The sequence below is a fragment of the Rattus norvegicus genome, chromosome 15 (genome assembly GCF_036323735.1).
Source record: "Rattus norvegicus strain BN/NHsdMcwi chromosome 15, GRCr8, whole genome shotgun sequence".
Taxonomy (NCBI): Eukaryota; Metazoa; Chordata; class Mammalia; order Rodentia; family Muridae; genus Rattus; species Rattus norvegicus.
Window position 1 is genome coordinate 56808185 of NC_086033.1, and position 12276 is coordinate 56820460.

General features: G+C 41.8%; 1 protein-coding gene across 4 annotated transcripts in view; it reads right to left on the bottom strand.

Annotated features, from left to right (window-relative positions):
- Window positions 1-1444: 1444 nt before the first annotated feature.
- Lrrc63 (leucine rich repeat containing 63) overlaps window positions 1445-12276 on the bottom strand; it is a 37203-nt gene continuing 26371 nt past the window's right edge. For all 4 annotated transcript variants that reach the window (XM_006252326.5, NM_001024803.1, XM_006252325.5 and 1 more), the window contains exons 9-10: window positions 3231-3470; window positions 1445-2123 (exon numbers count right to left, since the gene is read on the bottom strand). In XM_006252326.5, the coding sequence (XP_006252388.1) occupies window positions 1883-2123; window positions 3231-3470 (481 nt within the window). In that variant the 3' untranslated portion in view covers window positions 1445-1882. The remainder of the gene's footprint in view (window positions 2124-3230; window positions 3471-12276) is intronic.

The following is a 12276-nucleotide window of genomic DNA, read 5'->3' on the forward strand; positions in this document are numbered from 1 at the left end:
AAACACGAACTGCTCTTGCAGGGTACTACTCTCTGCACTGCTTCTCATCCCCCATGCTGGACAGCTCACAACTGCCCGGAACTCCAGTTCCAAGGAGACCCAAAGCCTCTAATCTCTGTGAACACCCATGTGCAAAGATTCCCCCCAAAACATACACACACAATGAAAAATAAACCTTTTACAAATTATTTTGCTTTATTATCTTTAAACATTCTTAAAATGAGACACATAGATCTGACGGTTTATTCTTTATGACAACCTTCAATTATAAACAATGATAACAAGCAAATGTAAATCAGCTGACCTCACTAAATTATCACTATTTTAGACTGAGTTAAGTGCACACACACACACACACACACACACACACACATATACACACAAACTGTGTCATACATGAAATAATCCTGTGCCATTTCAAATTGTTATGTCAAAATATGTGTTTGTCTTTTGCTTGTCGAAACCACTGGACAACAAACAGCCCTGCTGGGCTGTGCAGTGGCCGAAGAATGAAGGGACAGGGTGGTTCTCAGAGGCTGGGTGAAGAGAAGGAGGCAGACTGATGTTTTAGATACGTTTCTATTGCTGTGATAAAACAACACAAGCGACCACAACTCCTTTTTTCTTTCCTTTTCTTTTCTTTTCTTTTCTTTTTTTTTTTTTTCGGAGCTGGGGACCGAACCCAGGGTCTTGCGCTAAATCTTGAGCTAAATCCCCAACCCCAACCACAACTCCTAAGGAAGTGTTTCATTAGGTTTATAGCTCCAGAGGGTTGGAGTCCATAACAGGAAGGAAAGCACAGCTTCAGGAACAGCCAAGGATGCCGTCTCCAACAGCAAGCAGGGATTTGAGAGCACAGCACATAGCATTTGAAACCTCAAAGCCAGTCCCTAGTCCTTCAACCAGGCCACACTTTCTAATCCTTCTGAAACTGTTCACCAACTGGGAACCAAGTATTCCAACATACAAGTCTGTGGGACCATTCTTATTCAAACCACCACACCTTCTTTTGGACAAAATAAACTCTTAAACGTTGTTTACAAATTAGTTTTATACATATTAGTGCTTTGCTACATGTATCTATGTGGAGGACATGCATGTATGTATGTGGAGAACATGTATGCTTGGTGCCATCCTTGGAACTGGAGTTATAGGTGGTTCTGTGTGGGTACTGGGAACTGAATCTGGGTTCTCTCCAAAAGCAACAAGTGCCCTTAACTGCAAAGTCATCTCTCAAGCTTTCAAAATAAATGCTTAAGGCCCCAAGTTCCACTTTAGGGGGCTACTGCTTTACAGTGTCATTATGTGGGCTCTGCTTCCTGGTTCGGCTACTGTTGAAGCCTGCGCAGTTAGTCTCAGTTTCATGGGGGTATAAGCCAAGGTAACCAATGAAGATTGTACTAGTTTTTGAAGAAGCAGGGAAAACAATTCAAAAAGCTAAAAGTCAGTTGGCAATTAATCTTTTTATTCTCAGGAGAAAGACTAGTTGGTTGGCAGTGAGGAGGGCGCACAGCTAACATTTTGTACCTGGACACATAACTTTGTGGCCTCGTGCAGCAGAGTTCCCCATATTGGCTTCAAGCTGCTAGCCTGTCATTGAACATGGGTTCAAGAACAGACAGAGTATAAGACGCAGTTCTTTTGGCAAATGTTTTGAACCTTCCTCCCCTCCCCTTTACTGTAAACATGTTCTCCAGGAAATTCTCAAGGTCCCTACTGAACTCCAAAGGCCTTTCCTACTCCTCGAGTCAGAGCTTCTAACAATCAGGCTCTCAGGAGGAGGAGGATCACCGAGAGAACTCAGCAGAGAAGACCCATGGGTCCCCCGTACAGAGCCTGTGCTCTAAGAGGTGAATTACCCATACATAACTATGTGTGGGTTTTACAAATAGAACGAGACGTTGCTGACCTTTCTCTCCTTTACCCAGTCCATATTGAGAGCTATTCTCCTACTAGGAAAACCTTCTAAAACAAAACTGCTTTCTCTGATCTCCAAATAGCAGGAAAGAGAGCAGACATGGAACTTAATGGGGACGTGTGATAGCCCAAAGATATTACAGGATCGGATGATGCCGAAACCTTCACCAAACTTGGGACCATGGCACCAATCACAGTCAGATGTGCTGAAACAGAAGGGACAGTAAGTCGGTATTTGAGTTTCTATAATGCAAAACTCAAGGCTTTTTTTCTTATCGAGCTTATACCTACACAAGGCGCTTACTACTAAGTCATAATCTAAGTCCTAATACAACAGATTAGCTGTGTGTGCAGGGGACCCATTTTCTAAGGTAAAGCTGTGCAAAAGTGAAGCTGAGGATCCTCATCTTCTTCTGAGGCCCTGGGGATTAAATCCAAGCCTTGGTGAACACTGTGTAAACATACTATCACTGATGTCACAGAATATCACAGTGGGTGTCAGTGGCAGAACAAAGCCACTCATTTATGGCCAACAAGTAAAAGGAACTAGGATCCCACAGTTCCCTTAAAGGGCATGTTCACATGGCCCATGCATAAAGACTTTAGCTACAGTCCTCTGAGAGATCATCAAGACCAAAATTATGCTATAGCAATGTCTTTATTGAGTACTGATATTTTATATAACCCTGGTAAAACATTTTACTTAGACATACTATAAATACTTGTACCATCCATACAAACCAGAAATGATGATTTATTTTGACTTAAATAGTCAAAATAGTTATGTAACACCTAGACATAATGGGCAAGTTTGCGTGGACCCTAAGAACCCTGGTCTTGAGGTTGAGGTCAGGTAACAAAGCTGATTGCTTGCTGATTCCAGATGTGAAAAGGAGAAGTCAGATCTAGTCCTGATAGCTCTCGTATCAAAATGGAGTAAGACACATCCCATGGGGCTAAGCAGTTTTTGAAGGGAATCGTTTGTATGCACTTAGTAATTTGTAGAAGAGATTTAACCAACAGGTGCATAGAAACTGTGCACCATCTCAGCAACACACTGTTCTCAGTGAACTTCAGAAATAACTGGAGAGTGTTATAAAACAGGACTGACTTAGGTTCCATTAGTATATTGCAAAGCAAGAATGAGTAAATGAACTGTGTGTAAAGGGGTGTGTGTAAAGGGGTGTGTGTGTGTGTGTGTGTGTGTGTGTGTGTGTGTGTGTTCAGGTATGTGTGTATGCGCACATGTGTCTGATGTGTTAGTAAAGTACTTAGAGATGTGCTTTGTAAAAACCACGTTAGAAATCACTCACCTTATAAGATATTTTTGAACTACAACTGGGTCATAATCAAGTATTTTATGTAGATTGTTTTTAACAATGAACAAAGAACAAATATGAGTAAGCCGTGGAGGGTTATTGCAGGAATTCTCTAACCAAAACGGAGGAATAGTGAATGTATTCTCAAATTCGAGTTTGACCAAGTTAAGCTTCAAAATCCCAGGTGGAAATGCTGTTATGTTAGTCCCGTCAACAGTCAGTTTTTCAAGTGACCTGTACATAAGAAAATCATATTTTACAAGATAATCAAGCAATTTAAAATATCCACTCGAGTTTTGGTACTGATGTTCTTGAAACCTGGCACCTCTATTTTAATATTTTCTTAGAATCAAGAGAATTTCCTTATAAAACAATGGAACCAATTTATTAGGCAAAGAAGTATGTTTGTGTGAACAGAGCAGCCATGCATGCAGTTGGAGGTCCTTACAAACTGTCACCACTCTGGGAAAAGAAACATCCATAAATTCAGGAACACTAAGAAGTGTCACAGCACACAAACACACAATGTGGTGACATGCAGAAAAATTGTTTTCAAAGACAACCCAGACACCACACATGAGTCTTAACGCCTAATAAAAGCAATAACATATATAACCTCAAAACACACTGTTATGTTACAGGTTGTCCCCTCAGCACCTTGGTCCCTTACTCGTCACTGTGTCAATTGTTTCTAATAGTCCTTGTCCCTTTATTCAAAGACAGAGGGTGTGACTGGTCTTTGTCATTGCCTCAGGGGTGTTTTCCCGCAGTCCTTTCTCTCTTTGCTATTGAGTGCTGAGAGCAGACGGAAAAGTTCCTGTTCACATCGAACCATTGTCAAAATGCTTTCCAGAGGAATAGGCTGTCATGTGGACTCTAGATGCTGGAGCAGGTACTTCTGAACTCCCCTTGACAATCTGGGCTCACATAAACTTTGCCCCAAACTGGTTTCTCTAATTCTAGCTCTTGCTGACGAAAGTAATATATAATCAAAGGGGAAGGGTTATTTCAAATAAAGAGATGGGGTAGCTCTTTGAATACAGCTTCCATGACTGTATCTCGTGTGGTCAGCTAAATGAGGAAAGTCCCAAACTTGTATTTTGTCCTGAAGGACAAAATTAGACACTGTCATGTTCCCTTTACGTGAGACACACGCCTTGGGGTCAGTAGCATAGTCCTGCTATGATCCGAACATTTCTGAACTTCCTTTCATCCTTTATATAAAAAATTTTACCATGCGGAGGAAAATGCCTAGCGCCATCCTGTGCACAGGGTCCTGAGCGAAGGTGGGGCAAGCCCTTCTGGTTGCGTCCCTAATGGAGAGCTGAAACCTGGATCTGAGAAGCAACTCAAGGCCTGAGAACAGAGGTAAGACCAACTTTTCTGCTCCAAGTGACCTGCCTGGTGGACTCACAAAGGCAAAATTCCTCTGGGACTGGGCACTTCCCACTTCTAGCTGGGACCGGAACCTCACTGATCCCAGCCCACAGCTCCCTGCTCCCAAATCCTGTGGGAGAGAGAGCTCACCTCCCAGACATGTGGGCACTCCTGAGACTGCAGGGCAGGAGAGACCACCAATACTGCCCACCCCTGCCCACATCCCTGGCCCAATAGAAAACCTTATAGGGCTTCTGGGAACAGGAAGAGAGGGGCACTCATCTCTGCGGTCCAAACACCACCCGGATCTGAAGGGACCCAGTCAAACAGCTCCCTGCACCCAAATCCCTTGGGAGGGAGAGCTAGACCTTCAGAGGGACAGACACGCCTGGGAAGCCAGAGGAGACTAGTCTCTGCCCATATTTCTGACTCCAGAGGAAAACACCTAGCACCATCTGGGCCCCCTGGGCACAGGGTCCTGAGCAAAGGTGGGGCAAGCCCTTCTGCTTGCTGCCCTCACGCAGAGCTGAAACCCCGATCTGAGAAGCAACTCCAGGCCCGAGACCAGAGGCAAGACCAACTTTTCTGCTCCAAGTGACCTGCCTGGTAGACTCAGTACAAACACCCACAGGAACAGCTGAAGGCCTGTAGACAGGAAAGACTACACGCCCGAAAGCAGAACACTCTGTCCCCATAACTGGCTGAAAGAGAACAGGAAAAACAGGTCTACAGCACTCCTGACACACAGGCTTATAGGACGGTCTAACCACTGTCAGAAATAGCAGAACAAGGTAACACCAGAGAAAACGTGATGGCAAGAGGCAAGCGCAGGAACCCAAGCAACATAAACTAAGACTACATGGCATCATCGGAGCCTAATTCTCCCACCAAAGCAAACACTGAATATCCAAACACACCAGAAAGGCAAGATCTAGATTTAAAATCACATTTGATCATGATGATGGAGGACTTCAAGAAAGACATGAAGAACTCACTTAGAGAAATGCAAGAAAACATAAATAAACAAGCAGAAGGCTATAGAGAGGAAATGCAAAAATCTCTGAAAGAATTACAGGAAAACACAAACAGGTGAAGGAATTAAAAATGGAAATAGAAGCAATCAAGAAAGAACACATGGAAACAACCCTGGAAATAGAAAACCAAAAGAAGAGACAAGGAGCTGTAGATACAAGCTTCACCAACAGAATACAAGAGATGGAAGAGAGAATCTCGGGAGCAGAAGATTCCATAGAAATCATTGACTCAACTGTCAAAGATAATGTAAAGCAGAAAAAGTTACTGGTCCAAAACATACAGGAAATCCAGGACACAATGAGAAGATCAAACCTAAGGATAATAGGTATAGAAGAGAGTGAAGACTCCCAACTCAAAGGACCACTAAATATCTTCAACAAAATCATAGAAGAAAACTTCCCTAACCTAAAGAAAGAGATGCCCATAAACATACAAGAAGCCTACAGAACACCACATAGATTGGACCAGAAAAGAAACTCCTCCCATCATATAATAGGCAAAACACCAAATGCACAAAACAAAGAATATTAAAAGCAGTAAGGGAAAAAGGTCAAGTAATGTATAAAGGCAGACCTATCAGAATTACACCAGACTTCTCACCAGAGACTATGAAAGCCAGAAGATCCTGGACAGATGTCATACAGACCCTAAGAGAACACAAATGCCATCTCAGGTTACTGTATCCAGCAAAGCTCTCAATTAACATAGATGGAGAAACCAAGATATTCCATGACGAAACCAAATTTACACAATATCTTTCTACAAATCCAGCCCTACAAAGGATAATAAATGGTAAAGCCCAACACAAGGAGGCAAGCTACACCCTAGACAAAGCAAGAAACTAATCATTTTGCAACAAAACAAAGAGAAGACAAGCACAAACATAATCTCACATCCAAATATGAATATAACAGTAAGCAACAATCACTATTCCTTAATATCTTTCAACATCAATGGACTCGATTCCCTAATAAAAAGACACAGATTAACAAACTGGATACGCAATGAGGACCCAACATTTTGCTGCCTACAGGAAACACACCTCAGAGAAAAAGGCTGGAAAACAACTTTCCAAGCAAATGGTCTGAAGAAGCAAGCTGGAATAGCCATTCTAATATCAAATAAAATCGATTTTCAACCAAAAGTCATCAAAAAAGATAAGGAAGAACACTTCATATTCACCAAAGGAAAAATCCACCAAGATGAACTCTTAATCCTAAATATCTATGCTCCAAATATAAGGGCACCTACATACATAAAAGAAACCTTACTAAAGCTCAAAGCACACATTGCACCTCACGCAATAATAGCAGGAGATTTCAACACCCCACTCTCATCAATGGACAGATCATGGAAACAGAAATTAAACAGAGACATAGACAGACTAAGAGTAGTCATGAACCAAATGGATTTAACAGATATTTATAGAACATTCTATCCTAAAACAAAAGGATATGCCTTCTTCTCACCACCTCATAGTACTTTCTCCAAAATTGACCATATAATCAGTCATAAATCAGGCCTCAACAGACACAGAAAGATAGAAATAATCCCATGCTTCCTATCAGACCACCACGGGCTAAAGCTGGTATTCAATAACAGTAAAAAAAGAATGCCCACATATACATGGAAGTTGAATAATACTCTACTCAATGATAACCTGGTCAAGGAAGAAATAAGGAAAGAAATTAAAGACTTCTTAGAATTTAATGAAAATGAAGGTGCAGTATACCCAAACTTATGGGACACAATGAAAGCTGTGCTAAGAGGAAAACCTCATAGCTCTGAGTGCCTGCACAAAGAAACAGGGGAGAGCATACATCAGCAGCTTGACAGCACACCTAAAAGCTCTAGAATAAAAAGAAGCAAACACACCCAGGAGGAGTAGAAGGCAGGAAATAATCAAAATCAAAGCTGAAATCAACCAAGTAGAAACAAAAAGGACCATAGAAAGAATCAACAGAACCAAGAGCTGGTTCATAGAGAAAAACAACAAGATAGATAAACCCTTAGCCAGACTAATGAGAGGACACAGAGAGTGTGTCCAAATTAACAAAATCAGAAATGTAAAGGGAGACATAACAACAGAGCCAGAGGAAATTCAAAAAATCATCAGATCCTAATACAAAAGCTTATATTCAACAAAACTTGAAAATCTGCAGGAAATGCACAATTTCCTATACAGATACCAGGTACTCAAGTTAAATCAGGAACAAATAAACCATTTAAACAACCCCATAACTCCTCAAGAAATAGAAGCAGTCATTAAAAGTCTCCCAACCAAAAAGAGCTCAGGTCCAGATGGGTTTAGTGCAGAATTCTATCAGACCTTCATAGAAGACCTCATACCAATACTATCCAAACTATTCCATGAAATTGAAACAGATGGAGCGCTATCAAATTCCTTCTATGAAGCCACAATTACTCTTATACCTAAACCACACAAAGACCCAATAAAGAAAGAGAACTTCAGGCCAATTTCCCTTATGAATATCGACACAAAGATACTCCATAAAATTCTGGCAAACCGAATCCAAGAGCACATCAAAACAATCATCCATCATGATCAAGTAGGCTTCATCCCAGGGATGCAGGGATGGTTTAATATACGGAAAACCATCAACGTGATCCATTATATAAACAAACTGAAAGAACAAAACCACATGATCATTTCATTAGATGCTGAGAAAGCATTTGACAAAATTCAACACCTCTTCATGATAAAAGTCCTGGAAAGAACAGGAATTCAAGGCCCATACCTAAACATAGTAAAAGCTATATACAGCAAACCAGTAGCTAATATTAAACTAAATGGAGAGAAACTTGAAGCAATCCCACTAAAATTAGGGACTAGACAAGGCTGCTCACTCTCTACCTACTTATTCAATATAGTTCTTGAAGTTCTAGCTAGAGCAATCAGACAACAAAAGGAGATCAAAGGGATACAGATTGGAAAGGAAGAAGTCAAAATATCACTATTTGCAGATGATATGATAGTATATTTAAGTGATTCCAAAAGTTCCACCAGAGAACTACTAAACCTGATAAACACCTTCAGCAAAGTGGCTAGGTATAAAATTAACTCAAATAAATCAGTAGCCTTCCTCTACACAAAAGAGAAACAAGCCGAGAAAGAAATTAGGGAAACGACATCCTTCATAATAGTCCCAAATGATATAAAATACCTCGGTGTGACTTTAACCAAGCAAGTGAAAGATCTGTATGATAAGAACTTCAAGCCTCTGAAGAAAGAAATTGAAGAAGATCTCAGAAGATGGAAAGATCTCCCATGCTCATGGATCGGCAGGATTAATATAGAAAAATGGCCATTTTACCAAAAGCGATCTACAGATTCAATGCAATCCCCATCAAAATTCCAACCCAATTCTTCGTAGAGTTAGACAGAACAATTTGCAAATTCATCTGGAATAATAAAAAACCCAGGATAGCTAAAACTATCCTCAACAATAAAAGGACTTCCAGGGGAATCACTATCCCTGAACTCAAGCAGTATTACAGAGCAATAGTGATAAAAACTGCATGGTATTGGTACAGAGACAGACAGATAGACCAATGGAATAGAATTGAAGACCCAGAAATGAACCCACACACCTATGGTCACTTGATTTTTGACAAAGGAGCCAAAACCATCCAATGGAAAAAAGATAGCATTTTCAGCAAATGGTGCTGGTTCAACTGGAGGTCAACATGTAGAAGAATGCAGATCGATCCATGCTTATCACCCTGTACAAAGCTTAAGTCCAAGTGGATCAAGGACCTCCACATCAAACCAGATACACTCAAACTAATAGAAGAAAAAGTGGGGAAGCATCTCGAACACATGGGCACTGGAGAAAATTTCCTGAACAAAACACCAATGGCTTATGCTCTAAGACCAAGAATCGACAAATGGGATCTCATAAAACTGCAAAGCTTCTGTAAGGCAAAGGACACTGTGGTTAGGACAAAACAGCAACCAACAGATTGGGAAAAGATCTTTAACAATCCTACAACAGATAGAGGCCTTATATCCAAAATATACAAAGAACTCAAGAAGTTAGACCGCAGGGAAACAAATAACCCTATTAAAAAATGGGGTTCAGAGCTAAACAAAGAATTCACAGCTGAGGAATGCCGAATGGCTGAGAAACACCTAAAGAAATGTTCAACATCTTTAGTCATAAGGGAAATGTAAATCAAAACAACCCTGAGATTTCACCTCACACCAGTGAGAATGGCTAAGATCAAAAACTCAGGTGACAGCAAATGCTGGCGAGGATGTGGAGAAAGAGGAACACTCCTCCATTGGTGGGATTGCAGACTGGTACAACCATTCTGGAAATCAGTCTGGAGGTTCCTCAGAAAATTGGTCATTGAACTACCTGAGGACCCAGCTATACCTCTCTTGGGCATATACCCAAAAGATGCCCCAACGTATAAAAGAGACACGTGCTCCACTATGTTCATAGCAGCCTTATTTATAATAGCCAGAAGCTGGAAAGAACCCAGATGCCCTTCAACAGAGGAATGGATACAGACAGTGTGGTATATCTACACAATGGAATATTACTCAGCTATCAAAAACAAGGACTTTATGAAATTCATAGGCAAATGGTTGGAACTGGAAAATATCATCCTGAATGAGGTAACCCAATCACAGAAAAACACACATGGTATGCACTCATTGATAAGTGGCTATTAACCCAAATGCTTGAATTACCCTAGTTGCCCAGAACACATGAAACTCAAGAAGGATGATCAAAATGCGAATGCTTCACTCCTTCTTTAAAAGAGGAACAAGAATACCCTTGGGAGGGAATAGGGAGGCAAAGTGTAGAACAGAGGCAGAAGGAACACCCATTCAGAGCCTGCCCCACATGTGGCCCATACATATACAGCCACGAAACTAGATAAGATGAACGAAGCAATGAAGTGCAGGCTGACAGAAACTGGATGTAGATCTCTCCTGAGAGACACAGCCAGAATACAGCAAATACAAAGGCGAATGCCAGCAGCAAACCACTGAACTGAGAATGGGACCCACGTTGAAGGAATCAAAGGAAGGACTGAAAGAGCTTGAAGGGGCTCGAGACCCCATATGAACAACAATGCCAAGCAACCAGAGCTTCCAGGGACTAAGCCACTACCTAAAGACTATACATGGACTGACCCTGGACTCTGACCTCATAGGTAGCAATGAATAGCCTAGTAAGAGCATCAGTGGAAGGGGAAGCCCTGGGTCCTGCCAAGACTGAACCCCCAGTGAACGTGATTGTTGGAGGGAGGGCGGTAATGGGGGGAGGATGGGGAGGGGAACACCCATATAGAAGGGGAAGGGGAGGGGTTAGGCGGATGTTGGCCCAGAAACCAGAAAAGGGAATAACAATCTAAATGTAAATAAGAAATACCCAAGTTAATAAAGATGGAGAAAAAAATTTACCATGCAATTTGCTTTGATCATGTTCGTTCCCCTATCCTAACTTCTCCCAGGTCCCCTACCTTTGTTTTTTATCTTTTTTTAAAAAAAATTACAAACACAAAAACAAAAAACACAAAGCCCAAATAAGACAAAAATGCTGAATCAAACAGAAAGTACATACATACACACACACACACACACACACTCACACACACACACACATACACACACATACTCTCATACACACACACACTCTCATACACACACACACTCACATTCACACACACATACACACACACTCTCATACACACACACACACACACACACACACACCACACACACACACATACACACACACATACCCCAGGATCCTTCCCAAACAGCAACAACAAACCCCAAAGAAAACCATGGAGTTCCCTTTGTGACGGCTCTCGGGCATACAGCCTGCCCTGGGGTATAGTCACTACGCCCAATGAGATTCCATTGGAAAACACTGATTTCTTTTCCTTTGCCAGCATGTAGCTTCAAATAATTACTGGTAAGCAATGAACCCCACTTCCACATCCCCACTCTCAGTGCTGACACTCTCCGGCTTGAACCTGTTCAGGTCTCGTGCATGCAGCCAGTTTTTGAGTTCATATGGGCATCCATCCTGCTGTGTCTGGAAGATGCAATGCCCTGGAGGTCATCCAGCATCTCTGGGTCTTACCATCTTTTAATCTCCTCTTCTGGCTAGATCCCTGAGCTCTGAGGAGTACGGTTTCATGAAGACTTCCCATATAGGATTGAGTGTTCCAAAGTCTTCCACTCTCTGCACATTGTGTAACTTTGGACCTCTCTGTTGGTTCCCATCTACCCCAAGAAGAGTTTTCTCTGTTGATGGCTGAGTGAGGCACTGGTCTACGGGCATGATGGTTTGTATATGCTCAGCTTAGGGAGTGTCACTATTAGATGTGGCCCCGTTAGAGTAAGTGTGTCAATGTGGCTGTAGGCTATAGGACCCTCATCCCAGCTGCCAGGAAGTCAGTCTTCCACTAGCAGCCTTCAGATGAAGATGTAGAACCCTCAGCTCCTCCTGCACCATGCCTGCCTGGATGCTGCCAAGTTCCTGCCTGGAGGATAATGAACTGAACCTCTCTCTGAACCTGCAAGCCAGCCTCAATTAAATGTTGTCATTTATAAGACTTGCCTTGGTCATGGTGTCGACTC